Raw genomic sequence first — 23,250 nt, 5'->3', positions numbered from 1 at the left:
ACTCTGTATATTTTATATATTTTATTTATTGTTGACTCTGTTTAATTTGTAAAATATGTGTACACACACACACACACGTAGAAAAATATTTAGTATACACATCCAGAATTTTTTTTATTTTTTTTGTTTTTGCATATACTATTATATATTGTACATATATTTATTAGTTTCAGATTTAGCCAGTCGTTTATTTTGCCTGTTTACATTCTTGTATTTTGCACAACTCTGTTGCTTGTGAAGCTCGCACACAAGAATTTCACTCACATGTGCTGTACCAGTGTACCTGCACATGTGATGTGACATTAAAAGTGATTTGATTTGATTTGATTTGACTATCTGAGCCTTGAAAAGATCCGATATGCGATTAGTAATAACAGCGGTAAGTTTTACAAGGTGTGGGGGCAATTCCTGAAATACTTTTCCAGCCTCCAGGTTGCGAACCTGACTTCCAGCATTACTCAGTAAGTCCTCCCCCCCTTCTTCTTCTTCTTTTTTTTTCTTAAATGTTGTTATTTTTATTTTATTTATTTTTTTCTAGTCATGTGTGTTTGTCTTATTTTTGTTGTTGTTGTATTTGCAATGTTTTTTTGTATTTTTTATTTTCATGTGTGTGTGGGTGTTTTTGTTTTGTCTTGCTTTGTTTATTTTTTCTTTTTGTTTTATTTATTTATTTATTTATTTATTTATTTATTTATTCCTACCTGGCCTGAGGGATAGGGGTTCTAAGTGGTATGGGTAGGGGGTAAACTGATGTAAGCAATTACAAGACATGTGAGTGTGTCATTATTTCAGTTCAAACAGTCACTGTGAAACTTACTTGTCTGTTGTTTAATGATTCTCTCTCTGTGTGTGTGTTTTTCTTTGTTGCTTTAAATCAATAAAAATATTTTTGAGAAAAAAAACAAACTTCTGTAACCACTACTCATGGACTAACGTTGCAGAGCAGGCTGGCTATTTACACACGCGCGCGCACACACACACACACACACACACACACACACACACACACACACACACACGCGCACGCACGCACGCACACACACACACACACACACACACAGTTTCAAACAAAGACTCTATCAGCTGTTTTTGAGCTGCTGTCTAATTTATTTCCTCGTACTCTTCACGACTGACTGATGGACTGTTAGTCCTTCGCTGCAGCACCTCCTCTACATCCTGTTCATCTGCAAACACGCATATTTATCTTCTTCACTGATGCGATGGAAAACTTTCAGAGTTTATTTAAACATGTTTCTTTAGCACAGGCTCCTGACTTCCACGTGGCCAGCTACCTGTAAACTTCATCACACCCAGGTCAGCGTTGTTGACATTCCATTCAATTCAATTTTATATACAGTACATATCGCTGCTGAGATACATAGTGTCAGGGGTGCAGATACAGGACCCAAACGCAGGACTCTTTGAATGAAGGCAGTGTGTTTATTTACAGTGCAGTAACTAAGAATGCAACAATTGATCCCCGTGCGTGCTCCCGATGTGTGTTTCCCAATGTCCGTGCTCTGTGTCTCCACTCGCCTTTATGTTTCTGTCCAACGTGCTTCCTGCCCTCTCATCTCCACAGTCCTCCGGGAGAAAACACATAGGCAGGCTTTAGAAAATCCACAATAGCGGCAGACTCACCCTTCAGGTGACTTGCTGGGAAACTAACGGGAAGTCTTGCAACGATCCACCGCTGACGGGTGCTCAGCCACTCTGCTAAGACTGCTCCCGAGATGAGTCTGATCAGCTGCAGGTGTGTGATTGCGTTCCAGGTGTGGCAAGTCCCATGACAGGGGGCACCACTCTCCGGGCCCAGACTTGCAGAGAGACCAGAACACACACACAAACACAAACCCAGGCCCATGACATATAGACACATAGAGATAGGTTGATCATATTAAAGATTGAAACATTGATTCATGGTAGGACTTTGAGCAGTCTTGTAGGAATGGGGTCTCAGGTGACGTTCAGGTATTCAGGACGTACAGCGTTGGGAAAATGACTGGTTGGGCCTCCCTTAGCAGCAATAAAGTATTTGTGATAACTGCCACCGAGTCTTTTATAGCTGTGGGGGAGTTTTGCTCCACTCATCTTTACAGTATTGTTGTAATTCAGCCACACTGGAGGTTTTTCCAGCATGAACCATCTTTTTAAGGTCGTGTCACAGCATCTCAATCGTATTCAGGTCAGGACTTTGACTGGGCCACTCCAAAGTCTTTATTTTGTGTTTTCTTGTATTGTCTTTGTTTAATACTTAGACATATGGGGAAGTTTTCTGTGAAGAAGTTAGATATGTGTGTTTGCAGATGAACAGGATGTAGAGGAGGTGCTGCAGCGAAGGACAAACAGTCCATCAGTCAGTCGTGAAGAGTACGAGGAAATAAATTAGACAGCAGCTCAAAAACAGCTTTGAAAGTAAATACATTGCAGCATCTCTTCCATATCCTGTTAGTCTTTAAACACGCATATTTACCTTCTTCACTGATGGGAATGAAAACTTCCAGAGTTTGTTTAAGACACGTTTCTTTAGCACAGGCTCCTGTAACCTCATAGAGCACGTGTCTGACAAGCTTCATCATGACATTCCACTTCCATATCTCTGGGGTCCAGGGTATAATTGGCCGTTTTTGACTACTTTTGATTTTACCTCTATATTTCACCTTTAAAATATGTTTTTCTTGCCTTGTTTGGTATCATTATTTTCAGCACAACCTCAAATATCTGAAATTTGAGTTATTTTTCATTTTGGTATACTATATTAGCACAGTTGATCTAAATTCAGACAAAAAATTCAAAATCGAGTAGAAAAAAGTTATATTTTTTACTGTAAAACCCACAAACATGTTCAACGAATCATTTTCATAACTTGAAATGCAAATAGAAATTGTACATTTCTAAAAATTATGCACAAGTTTTGCAAACAACAAAGTTATATGGTACTATTTACCTAAAAATGCAGCCAAGGCCTCAGGCGGTTTTTATATAACCATTTAAATCTATTTACAGAACAATCAGCTGTGCTGCATCAAATAAGAAGGCACACAAATTATTTGTGCCAGTCCAAAAAATAGTTTGTGTTCAGTATAACACAGAGGAGAACACCACAGGCCTAAACCCTGCAGGTCTGACAGCAGGAGGTGCATCAGTCCTGTTTTCCATGTGGGAACAGCGTTTACACTGGAATCTGCCTTTGACGGCTTTTTTAGAGCAAATATGAAATTCAGCAGTCTAACTGACACACAACACAAGACAATAACTACACAACACACTAACTACAGCCTCCAAACACGCTAAACGTCACTAATGCCTCACATATGAAAACTCGCGCTCTTTTTTTTGCTCGCCCGCTTTCCGTCGCGGGTGTAACTCCTGAAAACTTCACCTTCTCCCTAAAGAACCAAATGTCACATGTTGCCTTATCATTTTTTTGATTGGCTGACATGGTAAACTCTAACACCAATAGGGAAGGGGTGTTTTTTTCTTTTTCTTTTTTCACTCGCAAGCGGAGAGTGTTTGCTAGCACTGTCTGTAGAAAACGCCGTTTTTACCGTTCTTCCCGCTGTAAACGCCACTGTTTTGTTCAGAAAAAAAACATCGCATGTATTTTTTATCATAACTCTGGTTTTACGTGGCCCATCGACACAATTCAAAAACTGGTATATAGTTTTAAGTCCGCACTTTTGACCCAAGTTGGATTGGAGACTCTGACGTGCTGCATCTTGTAGCTGTGTCGTCTTAAATTGGTCATGTGATTTTGATGCGCCGGCGCGTCCGGCGACCCCAGAGGGTTAAAGACAAATCCTTCAGTGGAAGAGTTTCTCTCATGTGTGACCTTTCATGTGTCTCTTCAGATTTCCCTGTCGAGTGAATCTTTCTCCACAAACACCACAGCAAAATGGTTTCTTTCCTGTGTGAACAACAGTGTGTCTTTTGAGCGTAGTCTGCTCTCTAAACATTTTCCCACACACATCACAGCCATACGGTTTCTCTCCTGTGTGGACGTTTGTGTGTTTTTTCAATGTTTTCTCCTGTCTGAATCCTTTCCCACAGACATCACAACTAAATGGTTTCTCTCCAGTGTGAACTCTTATGTGTCTCTTCAGAACGCCCTGCTCTGCAAATCTTTCCCCACACACAGTGCAACCAAAGGGTCTCTCTCCAGTGTGCACTCTGGTGTGTCGTTTCAGAGCGCCCTGTTCTGTGAACCTTTCCCCACACACGCTACAACCGAACGGTCTCTCCCCTGTGTGAACTCTCATGTGTCGCTTCAGATGGGTTTTGCAACGAAATGTTTTCCCACAGTCATCACAGCCAAACTGTTTCTCTCCCGTGTGCACACGCATGTGTCTTTTAAAGCTGTACTGAAGCGTAAACCTTTTCCCACATGCATCACATCCGTAGGGTTTCTCCCCCGTGTGCACTCTCATGTGGGATTTAAAGAGCGTCTTGTGGCTAAACATCTTACCACAAACACCACAGCCAAATGGTTTCTGTCCTGTGTGAATTTTCATCTGTGACTCTACATTTAGCTTCAAGATGAAACAGTTTTCAGCAGCCAAACAGGTGGAGGACATTTTTTCTGTCTGACCTGTCCTCTGTGTTTGAAGAAAGTCCTCTTGTTCCAGAGTATTTACACTTAAATCAGGCGCCCTGCTGTCCTTCAAACTGCCGTCAGTGTCTTCGTTTGAAGGCCCAGAAACTGAGAAAGATTCCTCCCTGTCACCACCATCAAAGCTGTCCTCAATCTCACAGACACCTGGAGCCTCCTCAGCAGTATCTAGTTGTTTGTGGTGGTTTGGATCCAGGTTACTGGCTGGTTCTGGTTCTCCACAGTTACTTTCATCACTTTCTGTTTTTATCGGTTGAATAGAGCTGCTGTCTTCAGTTTGGCTGTGAGGACTCTCTTCTTCATCTTCCCTCTTCACCCGAACAGCGATGATTGGGAACCTCATCTCTTCCTCCTGCTCCCGCCCATCAGCTGGTGCTCCCTCCCCATTGGTCCAGAGCTCCTCGTGTTCCTCTTTTATATGGAAATGATCTGGATCCTGCTGCTCCAGACTCGGGCTCCAGGGAACCTCCTCTTTAATCACCACCACCTTCTGGATGACTGCAGGTAACACTGAAACACAAACACAACAAACACTGAGTTTATCTCATGCAGCAGCGCAGATAGAGGACATCAATGAACTTCAGCGTGTCACACAGACTCAGTTTTACTCTCGGACATGTCAGCTTTTCCCACCTGAAGCTAAAATAGAATTCCAGAATGAATCAGAACTTAAACCAGCTTCCAGTTTGGATTCAGGAGACAGACACTATCTCTACTTTCAAGATTAGGCTTCAAACTTTCCTTTTTGCTAAAGCATATAGTTAGGGCTGGACCAGGTGACCCTGAATCCTCCCTTAGTTATGCTGCAATAGACGTAGGCTGCCGGGGATTCCCATGATGCACTGGGTGTTTCTTCTTCGCTCACTATCTGTTAACAGACCTCTCTGTACATCTACTGTACAATATAAAGCGCCTTGAGGCGACTGTTGTTGTGATTTGGCGCATTATAAATAAAGCTGAACTGAATTGAATTTAACAACTTTAACATCTTTCCAAACTCTTCAACGCTTCATCCTTAACGATTCACAACGTGGCGTCCTGCTGATGTCATCGTTCTGTTGTTGCTCTGTGTAAATGTGTTTTTATCTGTGTCAGGAGGTTTTTGCATGCTGGTGTAAAACACATCCATCAGACTGAAAATCAGAATCAGAATCAGAATCAGAATACTTTATTGATCCCTGGGGAAATTATTTTTTGTTACAGTGCTCCATTTTAAACCAACATTAAGACAAGACAGACAATACACTAACTAAGAATAGTACAATATATACATATATATACATACATACATACATAAGTCACTCATAAATAAATAGTTGGAAAAGAAACATGTGTAGTTGTAGCAGCAAACAGTGTGTTAAGTGGATGCGTTGTACAGGGAGCCACAGGCAGGAATGATTTCCTGTGTCGTTCAGTGGTGCTTTTCGGTAATCTCAGTCTCTCACTGAACGAGCTCCTGTGACTGACCAACATGTCATGGAGTGGGTGGGAGGTGTTATCCAACATTGTCTTTATCTTGGACAGCATCCGCCTCTCCGACACCACCTTGAGGGAGTCCAGCTCCATCCCCACAACATTGCTGGCCTTACGGATCAGTTTATTAAGTCTGTTGGCATCTGCGACCCTCAGCCTGCTCCCCCAGCATGCAACAGCATAGAGGATCGCACTGGCCACCACAGACTCATAGAAAATCCTCAGCATTTTCTGGCAGATGTTGAAGGACCTCAGTCGCCTCAAAAAATAGAGACGACTCTGGCCCTTCCTGTAAAGTGCTGTGGTGTTTTTAGCCCAGTCCAGTTTATTGTCAATGTGTACTCCAAGGTATTTATAGTCCTCCACAATGTCAACACTGACCCCCTGGATTGAAACAGGGGTCAAGTGTTTCCTGGTCTTCCTGAAGTCCACGATCAGTTCCTTGGTCTTTGCCACGTTGAGCTGCAGATGATTCTGCTCACACCACGTGACAAAGGAGTCGACCACAGCCCAGTACTCTGTCTCATCATCCCTGCTGATGCATCCAACCACCAGTCATCAGGAAACTTCTGAAGATGGCAGGTCTCTGTGCAGTGGCTGAAGTCTGTGGTGTAGAGGGTGAAGAGGAAGGGGGAGAGGACAGTCCCCTGTGGTGCCCCTGTGTTGCTGATCACCTTGTCAGACACACACTGTGGGAGACGTACATATTGTGGTCTTCCTGTCAGGTAATCAACAATCCAGGACACCAGAGAAGCATCCACCTGCATCGCTGCTAACTTATCACCCAGGAGGGTCGGCCTGATGGTGTTGAAAGCACTGGAAAAGTCAAAAAACATGACCCTCACAGTGCTCGCCGGCTGGTCCAAATAACGAGTAAACAGGGACAGCATGTCTGTAAAAGCCCTGCACCCTCAGCCACGCTGTGGCGCTCCTGTAGTAGACTCAAAGCATGAAAATCTTACTGCTGACATGCACACACCTCATCTTTAAAGACAAATCCTGCATTGGAAGAGTTTCTCCCATGTGTGACCTTTCATGTGTCTCTTCAGATTTCCCTGTCAAGTGATTTTTTCTCCACAAACACTGCAGCAAAATGGTTTCTCTCCTGTGTGAACAACAGGTCAATGACTCTACAACCCGGGCAGCAGGAAGACGTTCTTCAGCCTCTTTAAATGACACTCGATGGCCATTGTTGTTGTCGTGATTAATTATTTAAATGACCTTTAACCTCTGAGGTTACCTTGTCCTAAAAACTGCTCGCACACAAAAATGTGATGAAAACCTTGTAAAAAGTTCGACTTTTCCAGAATAATAAACTTCATGCACCCGTGCTGGTCTGAGGAAGAGCAGGAAGTACATTTGGTGTGTGTTGGAAGCTTAACGTCCAATCAGCTTCCTGTACCTGAGGTCAGCTGTGCCAGCCACAGGCTCTGAGGAAGAGCTCACTCCTTCATCACCTCTACCTGATTTCAGGGTGGATACAAAGGTGGATGATTTCTAGGCTGTGCTCTCCTATTCCAATCAGAGGTCAGCTCAATATCCAGGATGCGCTCACAAAGCTACACTAAACTCAGCTGCTGACAAACAGACTTCACATTTTAACAGCTGAACAACATGAAGCAAGAACTCTGGTTTCCTTCATCATCATCAGCCTGCTAACCTGAGCTGCTCAGAGCCACGGCAGCATCTGACGGCCTGAGCTCTCGAAACAGGCCCACATTCATCCAGGCCATGGAGTCAGAGCAGCTCACAGGAGTGCACACTGACGGCAGTGAGGACGTGCTCTCACCTGTTCTCAGGTACATCTGGGATGTCCAGGTGGGAGTTATGTTTTTAAAGCTGACTGAAACGGCAGACTCACGTTGACAATCAAACAAAATCTTTTTCTGAGCACGAGCCCGACTCTCTGAGCTGAATCAGACGATTAACAGGTGGACTCATGTTGTTTTACTGATCTGTGTTCTAGTTATTATTTATTAATGTCGAGCAGGTCAGTGACTCTGAGCCTGAAGCCAAACACCACAGCAGAAAGTCTGACTAACGTGGATAAATGAATAAAGGCTCAGTAGGTCTTCATCTTTGGAGTTTTTATTCACTCGTGTAAATATCTTCAATTTAAACTTCGCCCTGGTTGTTTTTTTATCCGCTTCTATGGATACCGATTTCCTGCGTGGCTATACCATAAAAACACGCTCACTGCGCCGTGTGCGCGCCGTAAACTGTCCGGGTGCTACAAACACTTCCGCCTTCTTCAGCACAAAATGCTGAATTATGAGCCCGATGGAGCAGCGGGCTGCTGGTGGAGCTGATGGAGGGCTGGGGTGATTGGCTAACAGCTAGCTGCTCCTCCACTACCGCTCCGCTAGCTCCTCGGTTCTTACTGGAGCTCCGGTCTATGACGTCCTCCCGGGGCTCGCGGGCTTCGGCGCTTCGAGCGTTTGGTCCACCCGCCGAGCGCGCGCTCTTAGAGTCCCGCCGGCTCACATATTTGCCTCCGTTCACCGTGTCCTCGACGGACGCAGGAGAAAATATGAGCTGAAGATGAATAACAATAAAAAAAATACACGCTGGGGTCACACGTGAAAAAAACCCGCCGCGCGCGCGGAGTGAACCCCACCCCTGCTGCCTCACTGTGAACAAACAGCAGCACACCTGTTGATGTTGTTCTGAATGTAAATGTAAGAAAAGTAAGTGCGTCACTCACACTTATGATCATCACGTCATTACATACATCAACAGGCAGTGACCAATCAGCTCTCAGATATATATATACATATATACGTATATATACGTATATATACATATACGTATATATACAGTGGGGTAAAAAAGTATTTAGTCAGCCACCGATTGTGCAAGTTCCCCCACCTAAAATGATGACAGAGGTCAGTAATTTGCACCAGAGGTACACTTCAACTGTGAGAGACAGAATGTGAAAAAAAAATCCATGAATCCACATGGTAGGATTTGTAAAGAATTTATTGGTAAATCAGGGTGGAAAATAAGTATTTGGTCAATAACAAAAATACAACTCAATACTTTGTAACATAACCTTTGTTGGCAATAACAGAGGTCAAACGTTTACTATAGGTCTTTACCAGGTTTGCACACACAGTAGCTGGTATTTTGGCCCATTCCTCCATGCAGATCTTCTCGAGAGCAGTGATGTTTTGGGGCTGTCGCCGAGCAACACGGACTTTCAACTCCCGCCACAGATTTTCTATGGGGTTGAGGTCTGGAGACTGGCTAGGCCACTCCAGGACTTTCAAATGCTTCTTACGGAGCCACTCCTTTGTTGCCCGGGCGGTGTGTTTTGGATCATTGTCATGTTGGAAGACCCAGCCTCGTTTCATCTTCAAAGTTCTCACTGATGGAAGAAGGTTTTGGCTCAAAATCTCACGATACATGGCCCCATTCATTCTGTCCTTAACACGGATCAGTCGTCCTGTCCCCTTGGCAGAAAAACAGCCCCATAGCATGATGTTTCCACCCCCATGCTTCACAGTAGGTATGGTGTTCTTGGGATGCAACTCAGTATTCTTCTTCCTCCAAACACGACGAGTTGAGTTTATACCAAAAAGTTCTACTTTGGTTTCATCTGACCACATGACATTCTCCCAATCCTCTGCTGTATCATCCATGTGCTCTCTGGCAAACTTCAGACGGGCCTGGACATGCACTGGCTTCAGCAGCGGAACACGTCTGGCACTGCGGGATTTGATTCCCTGCCGTTGTAGTGTGTTACTGATGGTGACCTTTGTTACTTTGGTCCCAGCTCTCTGCAGGTCATTCACCAGGTCCCCCCGTGTGGTTCTGGGATCTTTGCTCACCGTTCTCATGATCATTTTGACCCCACGGGATGAGATCTTGCGTGGAGCCCCAGATCGAGGGAGATTATCAGTGGTCTTGTATGTCTTCCATTTTCTGATGATTGCTCCCACAGTTGATTTTTTCACACCAAGCTGCTTGCCTATTGTAGATTCACTCTTCCCAGTCTGGTGCAGGTCTACAATACTTTTCCTGGTGTCCTTCGAAAGCTCTTTGGTCTTGGCCATGGCGGAGTTTGGAGTCTGACTGTTTGAGGCTGTGGACAGGTGTCTTTTATACAGATGATGAGTTCAAACAGGTGCCATTCATACAGGTAACGAGTGGGGGACAGAAAAGCTTCTTACAGAAGACGTTACAGGTCTGTGAGAGCCAGAGATTTTCCTTGTTTGAGGTGACCAAATACTTATTTTCCACCCTAATTTACGAATAAATTCTTTACAAATCCTACCATGTGGATTCATGGATTTTTTTTTCACATTCTGTCTCTCACAGTTGAAGTGTACCTCTGGTGCAAATTACTGACCTCTGTCATCATTTTAGGTGGGGGAACTTGCACAATCGGTGGCTGACTAAATACTTTTTTGCCCCACTGTACATATATGTATATATAAAATATAAACTGCGTTTATTGCCTATTGTGCTTCATGATGCTGGCAGTCCTGCTCCTTCAGTTTCTGTACCACACGGTGGTGCCTGAGCCAGCCTGCACAGATGAACCCAGCCCAGTTCTGTGAGGTGAAGGTCAGGGGTGGAAGCCTGCAGGTGGAGCGTTTCCTGCCCCACGGCGGTGACGTCTCCATTTAAGGATTTAAACATGGCGGTGGGTCTGCAGGATTACAGACCGCACGGGCAACAGAATGAAATGAGTGCTTACATAAGAAGATTAACTCCAGTCCATCCACACACAGTCTCACACACACTCACACACACACACACATGTGCCAGCTCCTGTAATCTCACGAACACAACGTCACAGCGGTAAAGTCTCTGCTGCTTCCAGCTGTTTCTCCATTTTTTCAAACCTGCAGCCACTGTGACACAGACGGGGAGGTTTTCAGCTCACACAGGTGAGCTGGGGTCACTCAGCTACAGGTAAACTGTTTCTTATAAAATGCTGTTAAAGTTTCAGCAACCATACATGAAGGATGAGGGTCGTTCACATGTTCTTACAGGCTCTGGTATCCACTCACACAAGCTGAAGCTGGGCCAGATGTTCCTGCCTGGTTCAGGCGGCTTGTAATGATACCGTGATGAGCTCAGTGTAAGAGCAGTGCAGGCTGCGAGAGCTCACTTTAATCATAACAACAACAGTAAATGTCTGACTCTCTCTCTTCCTCCTTCATCGTCCCATGATGTCACTGAATGAGAGAGGGAGAGAGAGAGGGGTGGAGCGAGCTGCAGGCAGGCTGAAGCCTCTCTGAGCTCGTCTCTTTGTCTGAGCGGAGCCAACATGACGGAGCCTCCGAGTCCCAGCGTGGAGCTCCAGAGTCTGCAGCCGGGCCAAGGTCAGTGTGTGCGTCTGCTGTCGTCACATTGCGAGGACGCAGCAGGTAGAACAGTCCAGTTAACTTATACTTTTATTTCTAAACTTTATTTAAAGTGCAGAGTTCCTGCTGCACTCTGATTGGTGGGTTTGTCCGAACTTTGGCTGGTTTTAGACTCCAAAGCTTCAAACTGACTCAGTGTGCATGAATGTGAACTCGGAGAGGAGCCGGCTCTTAGCTCGGGGTTTAAAGTCTGCAGGTCAAAGGTAGTGATGGACTCACGGGAAGCAGGAAGACTGCACTGCTGTGGTCGAGGCGTTCAGGGGAACCGGAGCGAGCAGGAAAACGAGCTGCTCTGCTGCTTCTGTTGTTCTGATGAATCATTGCTGTCACATGACGGACTCCAAACACTCGACTGTAGAAGAAGAAAAGTTTGAACAGAGAGACTGGGCTTATTCACATTTTGTACTTTAAACAAGCCGAGACTGAAATTAAACGTTAATTCAAACATGGTGAGAGCAGCGGGGTCAGGAATGTCGTGACCTCTGCGTGGACATGTTACCTTTCCTGTGGCAGGCTTGATTTAATCCAACAGTCCAGATGGGATAACAGCATCTGCATTAAAGCTTGATAATCTCTGTGGTGGACAGCTGCATACTCACAGTCTGCACTCGAGCAGAAGCTTCCTGGTTTCCACCTGAAGTCAGAGCTCTTCTGACCAATCACAGCTTTGCTCAGACATCAGCTGATTACAGCAGAAGTACCAAATATTAATGATTACCCCAGTGAGGGTAAGTTTTCTAGGCTGAAGGCAAAACCTGAACTACTTCAACTCAAAGAGCACTTTATTAGGAACACTTGCACAGTCTGTTAAAAGAGCTATGAATATGCTTTTGGATGGATGGATGGATCGATGATGATGATGGATGGATGGATGGATGGATGGATGGATGGATGGATGGATGGATGGATGGATGGATGGATGGATGGATGGATGGATCGATGATGATGGATGGATGGATGGATGGATGGATGGATGGATGGATGGATGGATCGATGGATCGATCCTGTGTCACTGTTACCTTGGCTACCCGCACTGCCACGCTGTCATCATGGCTGACCTCAGGACAGTTTCACCACAGTAATCTGAAAGTGTGTACAACAACAACAAGGCATCTTTTGTTGTTTCCGTTTCTGACGCCAAGCCTCTAAGACGAGGAGTCACATGACCTCTGGTGACTTCATGTAAATGCAGGTGATTTGTGTGTCCTGCAGGCACATGAGGTCTGGCTGTTGCTTCGATTTGAATGAGGATGTAAATGTGGCCAACAGAGCAGAGTGAACCTGCAGCGTTCACAGGAAGTCCTGACAGCTCCTGTAAGAACGTCGGGAGTGCAGCTCCAGTACATAATCCATAATGGTTTCATGTGTTTCAACAGAAATAACCATAAAAATAAATGTAAGCACCAACAGCTGGTTCTATCCCTGTGCTGCACAGGTCATGGGAATAAAGGAAATCCCAGACTGTGACATCACGGACACCTGACAGTGCAGTCCCGGCACTCGGTCAGAGCTGTGATCTGTGTTTGGTGACGGGCTTCATCTGAACCTGCAGAGCGGCCTCTGTAGACTGAACTCTGGCAGCAGCTTCAGGCTGCTGGGTCTGCAGACCACTGTGGCTAATCACCTTCCCAGGAGCAATGAATAGATGCTTCACCTCCTCCATTCACTGGCAGGATGGAGGGATGAGGAGGAGGAGGGAACACTTTCTGCTCGTGCTCTCTTTTCTCAGCTGATGAACAAAAGTGAACATTTTCCGGTGTTGGGAGCAGAGAAAAGCTGCTGGTGTGGAGCTCGGAGTCCAAACTGGAGCGAGTGATTCAGTGATACGAGTTTAAAATCATCCTGGACAGGCTGAAATCAGATCACACCTCAGCGTCATCGCAATTTGGTCCTCACAGATCGATTATTTGATCATCTGCACCAGCACCAACCGCTCTGTACGTGAGTGAAGGGCAGGTGTGATACAGGCGTGATCCAGGTGTAATACAGGTGTGATACAGATGTGATCCAGGTGTGATCCAGGTGTGATACAGGTGTGATACAGGTGTGATCCAGGTGTGATCCAGGTGTGATCCAGGTGTAATACAGGTGTGATCCAGGTGTGATACAGGTGTGATACAGGTGTGATACAGGTGTGATCCAGGTGTGATCCAGGTGTGATCCAGGTGTGATACAGATGTGATACAAGTGTGATACAAATGTGATCCAGGTGTGATCCAGGTGTGATACAGGTGTGATACAAATGTGATCCAGGTGTGATCCAGGTGTGATACAGATGTGATCCAGGTGTGATCCAGGTGTGATCCAGGTGTGATACAAGTGTGATCCAGGTGTGATCCAGGTGTGATCCAGGTGTGATCCAGGTGTGATCCAGGTGTGATACAAGTGTGATACAAATGTGATACAGGTGTTTCTGTGCTCCGTTTGTAGGAAATGAAGCACATATCTGTTAGGGCTGCTCAATTAATCGAATTTTAATCACGATTACGATGTGGGCTTTCAACGATCATTAAAAATGACTGAGCCGATTATTAGCCCCTCCCTCGTGCTTTACTCTCGCGCTGCGCTGTGGCAAATAAAGTGCACCTCTCTGCATTTCCGACGCGTGTCACAACAATTAAGAGGACCCAAGGGAAGCTCGGAAAGCTAAGAAGTTATTTGGGGAGGAGAGTGACTGCCTTTGGTTGAAAAGAGAGGTAAAAAAAAAACTTCAGTGGTGCGGAAACATTATGGGTTCTACTTGACGTGGATCAAGTAGACATAGTGTGTAAACTTTACTACAGTGTCATAGCTGCGCCACAGAGCAACACTGCAAAGTTCACTAAAGGTAGATGTTTACATTTTTCATTTATTTTTTTATATCCAGTTGTTCAGTCTGACGTCACTAGCCGTGTCTGGGTCTAAACTCCGCTGCAGGTCCATATATCAAATGATCACTATGGCATTACTGAGAGTTGAAAAACTGTCTAAAGTCTTTCATCTTTAATAAAATGATCAGCGTTCTGCTCTACCAGGTGTAACAATTGAGTTTAACATCCAGGCATCCATGAAAACGGAATTTATGACATTTAACGGAGTTAGAAGTTAGCAGGGAGTTAGCTCGCTAGCTTCTATCTAAATACAATATAGCATGTCCTGACTGCGGGGTTTTGGAAACAAATTAAAACGTACAGCTCTGTTATCACTTCCAACATAAATGAAGACAGAAAACTAAACAGCAGTGACGTTTGTAGGGTTACTGAAGTTGGGCTAGCTGGTATATAATGATGTGCTACGTGACCGCTAGCGACACAGCTATGTTAGCATAATATAAACAAGCTAACTTTTTTTCCACTCGATAAAAGTTAACGTGAGTGTTCTCGGTGGTCAGGAACAAATGTAATCGCATGGCAGGATGCTGTAAAAGGACCAAACTTCAGCCAGGAGAACAACTGAGATAATCCATCCACAATACGAGGTTAGTCATTCATATACTGCTGCATGGGCTGGGCTGTAGTTACATCCTAAGGTTTTAAAAACTGAGCTTAAATAAATGATTAGCGGTAATAAAAGCCGAGGGAGGTCAACAGTGATCACTGACTGTTTTAGGAGCTTTTTGAGATCAAATAGAAGAAAATACAAAACATTAAACATGTTAACAACACAAAAGCCATATTAAACGCAGACTACTTTAGACCCGGAAGTAGGATTCGTCGCGTCATCACTGAACAACCGGATTGCAAACATTTGCACTGTTATCAGTATTTGCACACTATTTTATATTATTTTTTAAAGTCATTATTCAATACATTGTTATTGTTAACCCTTTAAATCCCTGTAGAACCGGAACAGCGTAAGCTAGCGCAATAATTTGTTTTGCATATGAAACCGGAGGAGTTGTACTTACATCTTATGCCATCAGCTTCCTTCCACATAAAGCTTTGCAAAAATTGCATAAAAAGCGCTTGCAGGAACAAAAACATAATATTCCAGAAACACGCTTTGCCAATCCAATCATTTTCATTTTCACGGAAAATGTAGTTGTTTTTTTTAACTTGTAGGCCTTAAAAGCCTATACTGGTGTTTTTATAAGTCATGTTTGACTTTTCTGAATAGTTTCTGGGATGCTTAGAACTCAAATTGCTCTGCTGGAAATAGTCTATTTTGATGCACGTGCTGTTTTCTTTGCAAATTTGCATCATAGGATTGTTTTTTGTTTTTCCTGCAGTATATAAAAATTGGTGTATCTCCAAAATAAAACTATGAAGACACTCAAAATAAATTTCCTGTTGTTGTAAACTATTTTTTGCAACTTTTTTGTATTTAAAGTTTTGAGGGATAAACCTCTTAAATTTCCCCAAGTAGAAATATATGTAAAAACAAAAACGATTTTCAATTTTTTTGTAGTTTATTGCACTTTTTTGTAATTAATGTAATTACTATGGACTTAATGCATACATATTATTAAAATATGGGCTATAACAGTTGTATTGATGTATAGCAACTTGAAATGCTCCCAAAAATGGCACTACAGCATGTAAAAAATATAATATAAGCTCTGGTGGACTTGGTTCTATGGTAGGTCTTAAAGGGTTAAATAAATATCGTCAAATAATCGAGATCTCAATTTCAGTGAAAATAATCGTGATTATCATTTTTGCCATAATCGCGCAGCCCTAATATCTGTACATGTCTGGAGCAGGTATGTCACTGCTGTCTGAGCTTTTCGCAGTTCAGGTCAACAGTGACTGTAGTGAAATACTCGGCCCATAATATGTGACTGACAGTGTTTCAGGCTAGTTCGATCTCTGCTCTCTTCCACACCGAGCGCTGCTGGACTCAGAATAAGAACCTGCCAAAGCTGTCGACCCTCAGCCATTACACCGACCTGCAGTAAAGGCAGCAATGAGCTTCCTGTGAATGAACGGCGACGCACTGAGTGTGTGCGGAGGAGAGATGTATACTCAGGAGGGGTCTGATGGAACTCGAATCTGAGCTCAGTGCACATGTTAGAGTCCAGAAGAAGCCGGCGTTCAGGTTTTACTGCTTTGAGTGAATCTGCGGCCGGCGTCCGTGAGCAGAGCGGTCAAATTAATATCACACCTGGAAGCTCCTGCAGACACTAACGTCCTCTAATCCTCACTCTAAGAACAAAAACTGATGAGTCCTGCACTTCAGAGCCACTCGATTGTCCTCACTCAGCGAGGCAGGAGTGACCTTTGACCTCGAGACTGTAGACTTCTGTTCTCTCCATGTGGCCCCTGCTGTGTTTGGACTGCCCTGATGGAGGGTTTTTATCTCTGGGGCTGCAGTCTGAGCTGTCCTCGCCTCTTCAACGGGCTCCTTGTTCAGCCTGAGCTCTCAGCGTCTCTGCTGACTGAAACCTTTTGTCCACCGAGGCTGAAAAGATGCAGAACACAAGGAGGGAGGGTAGGAAGGATGAATGCAGAGACGGAGCAGGCCGGCGTGGAATCAGCTTGAAGTGGTCCTGTGATCAGAACCTCCGGCTCGGGCAGTTTATGGACTCTGTCCTCTGATTTTTAGCCTTTTTTATTCAGCTCTTTGCTGTAGATGCACATCAGAGCTGATGGTGATGTCCTCAGAGTCACATCAAACGTGAACATCGGAGTTTCAGGTCTGAGTTCAGACTGATCGCCTCCTGGCGACCTGGAAAAGCTTTGAATGAATTCATATAAAACTCTGTAGCGTGGGCTCAGGTTGACTTCATGACCTAAAAAGCCTCACAGCTTAGAAACTGTGATTCATATAAGTGTGCTGTCTTCTCTGTGCTTGTGAATATAAAGAAAGTACCTCTGACCTCTCCTTCAAGGTCATCAGACTGATCTGAAGGTCAAGGTGTTAATGATGCTGTACAGAGAGATGAGGACATGTCAGGATACTTTCTTTGTTATTTGACAGGTTATAGCTACGTGTACAAAGCTCTCAGACCTCTGCAGCTGTGGTGCAGACAGGGTTAGGGATCGATCTGCTGATAGAAAAGCTCAGTGAGATGCAGCTGTGAGTGCTGATGTGGGTCACAGATTTCACAGGACTGCAACCTTTGATGGGTTAATCTGTCGCTGTGACTCTGTATAATCTGCTTACATCATGAGCCCCCCCTCGTGGTCTTTTTAATCTGTGACCAGCAGCTCAGCGACATACTTTAAGCTTCAGGATTCGGCCGCTCGTATCTGTGATGTCATCCTCTCAGTCGGTGCCCAGAGCAGCAGCTTCACCTCGCAGCAGCCCAGTACAACCACAGGGCAGCACTCACTGGTTTCTGGTTTCCACTCTCAGTGTTTTTCTCTCATATTGGTGTTTGGAAGTTAGCACATGCTAAACTCAGACAGCTGCCAAATAACGTCCCACAAAATCCTAAATTTCACTCAGCACATCTGGAGCTCCGCCTTACAGTGTTTATTTATCGGATAAAATAAGTTAAATGTTACTGTTATTATTGGCTGGCCGGAAACAGCGGGGGTGTCCGGAGGTTGCATCCACCAGCACAAACCGCTCTGTACGTGAGTGAAGGCCTTCGTGGTCTAAGTGGACCAGGTCCTCCGACCGGAAGTGAGCGACTGTGAAATGGGACGGTCTAGTCTTCAGAATTACGTCACGAGCTCTCGGTGGAGTGAAACTCAGCCGTCTGCTGCTTGCTTTCTAAAATATAACCGGATGCTGGCGTAAACTCTCGACCGTCTCACACTTTGTTTAATCAGTTTTCTGTTTGACGTTTTTTCAGCTGTGTGAAAACTCCGGGGGACCCCTCCCGAGGGATTAATGAAGTTAAATTTAATCTAATCGAATAACTTCAACCTCATCCAAACCGATTTACTCATGAATAAATAAAACACTGAAAAAAGCCAAACAAGAACATTTTTAAGTTATCAAAGTGACTCATATATCATGTTTAACCCGAGTAGCGAAAGACCGCGGGGTTTGAAGACGGCTCAGATATTTGAAGTTTACACAGCTTCATTCTCACCTGAAAATATGTTAAAAGTTTTTTTGCGACCCAGAAAGAGAAATAAGAGTAATATTAAAACTAAGCAGCTGCCGCCATTGTTGGAGACTGGAGTTGGCTGGGCTGCGCTATGAATTCTGCGATATGGTTTTTCAATTTTGTTGTCCGGGTGGAAAATCGGGAGAAATTCGGGAGAGTGGTGGCTCCGGGAGAGGAGGGGCACTGGAATTTGTGATTCTCCCAGAAAAATCGTGAGGGTTGGCATGTATGGACAGCAGAGGCGTTACAGCTGGAGTTTTGTTTTTTGTCTGTGTTTGTGCAGGCGCACAGTCTGCAGACAGCGACATCGGGGACGTGGACGACCTGCCGGTTCCTCAGCAGATCCGGATCACCAACATCACCTGCGATTCGTTCAAGATCAGCTGGGACATGGACAGCAGGGGCCGAGATAGGATCACACACTACTTCATCGACCTCAACAAGAAGGAGAACATGAGCTCCAACAAGTTCAAACACAAGGTGGGTCTGCAGAGCCGATCCTGGGCGCTCTGACTCTGCTTTAGACGATACAAAGCAAACGAACCGGTCGAGCCGAGTACTTTTTGTTTTCCAGGATGTGCCCACCAAGCTGGTGGCCAAAGCAGTTCCCCTGCCGATGACAGTGAGGGGCCACTGGTTCCTGAGTCCTCGCACAGAGTACACCGTGGCCGTTCAGACGGCCGCCAAACAGCCAGACGGAGAATACGCCGTTTCTCGGTGGAGCGAGATCATTGAGTTCTGCACTGCAGGTTAGACGGAAGCCTCTCAGTCCAAAAACCACACCTCTCCTCGCTACTCGTGCACACTGATCCCTTTGGATCGATTTGCAGGTTAAAGCATCACGAGGATCGTCTTTGAGCTAATTTACTATCACACTGTTTTTAGTCCCACTGATAAAATAGATCCATAATTTGAAAAATTCCTTTGCAGTCGCACTATGGACTAACATAACTCATCAGCCTAAACATAGGCTCAATGTTGAATGTCTGAGTCTGTGCATCTGCAGATTACTCCTCCATCCACCTGAACCAGCTGCTGCAGAAAGCAGAGGCGATCGCTGGCAGGATGCTGCCGTTCACCATCTTCTACAGAAACCAGCAGAGGGAGTACTTCCAACAAGACAGGTGCGCCCCGCTCAGTGACCAAAACCCCGAGAGGGTTCTCCGTACAGCTGTGCTTTAGCCCTGTGTGTCATTCCAGAGATGCTCAGTCCTGCTTCTTGCTGCCGACGGTGAAAGACAACAGCGGCAGCCACGGGTCCCCCATCAGCGGCAAACTGGAGGGGATCTTCTTCAGCTGCAACACAGAGTTCAACACAGGGAAACCTCCCCAGGACTCCCCCTACGGGCCATATCGCTTCCAGGTACCGTTTAGACCAGGGGTCGGCAACCTGCGGCTCTTTAGTCCTTATACTGCGGCTCCGCGTGGTTTGGGAAAATAAATTAGAAGTATTTAGCTGAAGTGTAATTTATTTATGTTAGTTCTTTTTTAACTTGTAGTTCTGAATTGGAAGATTATTGTGATATTGAAATATAAAAATAAAATTATATTTTATTATTTTTTCATCGCTCATAATAAGCGTCACACTCGCGCAGCTGGTGTACCCGCCTAAACGCCGTGCATTTATCGAGACTTTCAACCCCAGGTAGGCCAATTATGGACCTTCGGATCCACATTATGTCAGCAGCTGTTCTCCACCGTGAACTATGTTAAAAACAAACACGCTCACGCCTCACAGACGACAGCTTACAGTCCTGCGATGAAGATGAAAGCCCCGATTTACAGACGCTGTGCGCAGAGGTTCAGGAGCAGAAGTCCCGTTGTAAACATATCACGGCAGACCCGACGATGTTTGCATGAACAAGCTTTACAGCATCTCTTTATCGACCACTTTACACACACGGTTGCTGTGCGCACACAGCCGGCTGTAGCTTCTCAGCTCACAGCCCGACACACATCAACACAACAGCACAGATAGCACAGATGTAAAGGCAGCGAGGCGTGATTGCGGGTGCCGCTCAGGTGCGTCGCCTCCCCTGCAGCGACGCTGCAGACCACGCCCACCACACGCAGTAACCAGGGAAAATACATATTTACGCAGAATTTAACAAATATGTATTTTTCATTTTTTAGCAGCATAGTGCTTTTTTGCCAATTATTTTTTAAAAGTCAGGTCAAGGCTCCAAAAGCCCAAAGGAGATATAACAGTTTTTGTTTGCTGGATCATTGTAGTTCAGCTGGGTGTCTTTATTTTTGTTATATTTCTTTAAGAGTTCAAAATTTGTTAATTACATAAATAAAATGTAATTTTCTCTGTAGCACTTCAAGGATTTAATAAGCAACACACCTTAGTTGTTCACACAAAGCATAAAGGTAAAAACAAACAATATATACAGTGTTGTCTTTATTTTAGAAGTCAAAAAGTATTTGCGGCTCCCAGTGTTTGCTTTTGCGTGGAAACTGGGTCCAAATGGCTCTTTCGGTGTTAAAGGTTGCAGACCCCTGGTTTAGACCATCGGCCCCCAAGCCCTGGGCCATCGGCCAATACCGTTTTTTACCGGGCCGCGAGAGTTGAGGCTTGGGTGTGAAATGTATGGTTTTCAGGGTTTTTACCGTTTTTCTGATTCAGACCAACTCACGAAGCTTGGATGATGACATCTCCCCTCTTTTCCACTAAAGCGTGTTTGTTGAAGGGCGCTTCATGTCTTTGTGTTCCTCGAGCAGGAGCCGTCCTCATGGCCTGTTTCAGAAGACATGGCTCTACATCAATGTTACTGCTGTTGTAAAACAATGATATCTCAGCTGACATGTAGTAATGGGAACTAAAAGCTGGATTTAACAGCTATGAATTCCTGTAAACTGTCTGTTTGCTACTTACAAATACTTATATAAATAATAAATATGTTTACCCCCAAATCTGAGGCGTGATAGAATTTAAAGACAATAAAAGGCTGCCAGCCTGTTGTAAAACAGAATTTTTGATTAGATTAACTGTAAATTAAATTAAGATTTTAAGAAGTATTCAGTCCAAAGTTAATAGTGCTTCCTTTTTAAAACTCTGTTTTCTTGCCGTGTCTTTGCTGCTCTGGCTGTTGAACCTCACCGTGTCTGCCTTAAACCACTTTTTTAGGTTCAAAATTAAAATGTGAAAAAATTGAACGCTTTCACTTTTTACTGATATTTTATGTCACAGAAAAGTCAAAGATTACAAAAGTCTGATATTTTTATTGTTGCAAATTTGATTTAAAAAGTAGTCAAAATAAAATGAATTTAAACTGACTGTCACTGCTGTGATTAAACAGGAAATAAACATTTATTCTTCAAACTCAATAAATTTGTGGATATTTGAAAAAATATATACTTTTTAAATTATTATTATTATTATTACTATTTTCTTTAATTTTACCAAGTTGGGTAAATAAGTTTTAAAGGTGCACAAAAATATGAAACACACCATTTTTTGTTTCTGTACAGATCCGAGCAGATGTCCTCTTCAACAAGACCACCAACATGTACTTTGGGGATTTCTACTGCATGTACACGTCGTACCACTACGTGATCCTGGTCCTCGCTCCTGATGGCTCCAAAGGAGACGCTTTCTGTAAAGGGAGGCTGCCAGCCCTCGACAGGTCCGGCAACCGCTTCTTGGCCTGCACTGAGGAGGAGGACGGCTCGCTGTCTTTCCGTCACGCTCAGGATGTCAACCTGGAGGTGATGTACACGGAGCCGGTGGATCTGAGGCTGGGAGCGGTGTCACAGATCAGCGGGCACCAGCTAATGAGCCTGTCCACCGCGAATGCCAAGAAAGACCCCAGCTGTAAGGTCTGCAACATCAGCGTAGGACGTTAGCGACTCTTCAGACTGAAATAACCAGCTCGTTTGCATAGCAGCTAGCAGCTAAGCTACTAACTGAATTTACCTGCCACGCTCTGGCTCGTTACTGTGCCTCGCCTGTGCAGCGGCACACTACGAGCAACATTTGCTGTCTATTGTGACAGTGCCCTCTAGTGGCCACATCATTATGACGGAGGCAAAACAGAGGCAGGTGAAGAAGCAACAGAGCCAGAAGTTGAGATGAGCTCGGGGTGGATGGATGGGTGGAGAGGAGGAGCGAGCTGTTTGTTTTTTAGCTGCAGGTTTAGAATTGTAATCAAAATGGAAACGATATCAGAGCATTAACAAAATACTTGTTTTAACTCAAAGCTAATCGAGTTGGCGTTCCTCACTGCATGGATGACTGCACCTTTCACAGTCGGCTAAAACAGAGACTCTGATGTGGCTGAAAGCAGATGCATCCTCAGTCATGTTTCCTCTCCTTCTTCATGTCCTCGTCACCTTCACATGTTTTCTGTCCACCGTCTCTGACAGGAAGCTGCAGGCAGGAAGCTCGCAGCACTTTTATCATGTGACTGATGGCTGAAGTGGACTTTACAGATTAACTGCTTCAGAGGTTTTATACTTTGGTAATCTGATGAAGATTTTTCCTGTAATTAATTCGTTTTTTAACTGAATGCTTTACATTCCTGTTTTCCTCATTTGTAGACCCCAAACATCACCAAACTTAATCTACTAATTAAAAACATTGAAACTACAGCTCCCAGAATGCTTTGAGTGTGTTGTTCGTGTGTTATTGGGAAGGGTGAGTTAGCAGTCAGCCGGTGTCTTTGTGACATTGAAGCAAAGTCGTGTCAGCTGTAAGCGGTGTGATGCTATTTTTAGAGGAAACAAGAACATGCTGCTGATTCTGAAAGGCTCCAGAAACCAGGAATGTGACATTAAAGGGTTAACGACGCACTCACAGTCCAATATCT

At 44.5% G+C, this 23,250-nt stretch overlaps 2 protein-coding genes across 2 annotated transcripts; one reads left to right on the top strand and one right to left on the bottom strand.

The window, feature by feature from the left end:
* Positions 1-462: 462 nt before the first annotated feature.
* On the bottom strand, positions 463-7,887 carry LOC113028349 (uncharacterized). The gene is made up of 2 exons (XM_080305731.1): positions 7,743-7,887; positions 463-5,152 (listed from the first exon to the last, which is right to left on the bottom strand). The coding sequence occupies exons 1-2, from the start codon at positions 7,885-7,887 to the stop codon at positions 3,822-3,824; spliced, it is 1,476 nt and encodes a 491-aa protein (XP_080161857.1). The 3' UTR covers positions 463-3,821.
* Positions 7,888-11,058: 3,171 nt separating this feature from the next.
* LOC113027941 (phytanoyl-CoA hydroxylase-interacting protein-like) lies at positions 11,059-23,032 on the top strand. Its single transcript, XM_026177791.2, has 6 exons — positions 11,059-11,415; positions 18,723-18,919; positions 19,014-19,188; positions 19,446-19,563; positions 19,640-19,802; positions 21,914-23,032. The coding sequence occupies exons 1-6, from the start codon at positions 11,361-11,363 to the stop codon at positions 22,286-22,288; spliced, it is 1,083 nt and encodes a 360-aa protein (XP_026033576.2). The 5' UTR covers positions 11,059-11,360; the 3' UTR covers positions 22,289-23,032.
* The last annotated feature ends 218 nt before the right edge of the window (positions 23,033-23,250 follow it).

The sequence above is a fragment of the Astatotilapia calliptera genome, chromosome 8, assembly GCF_964374335.1.
Source record: "Astatotilapia calliptera chromosome 8, fAstCal68.1, whole genome shotgun sequence".
Lineage (NCBI taxonomy): Eukaryota > Metazoa > Chordata > Actinopteri > Cichliformes > Cichlidae > Astatotilapia > Astatotilapia calliptera.
The sequence above is the reverse complement of the archived record's forward strand: the minus strand, read 5'-3'. Positions and strand labels throughout refer to the sequence as shown.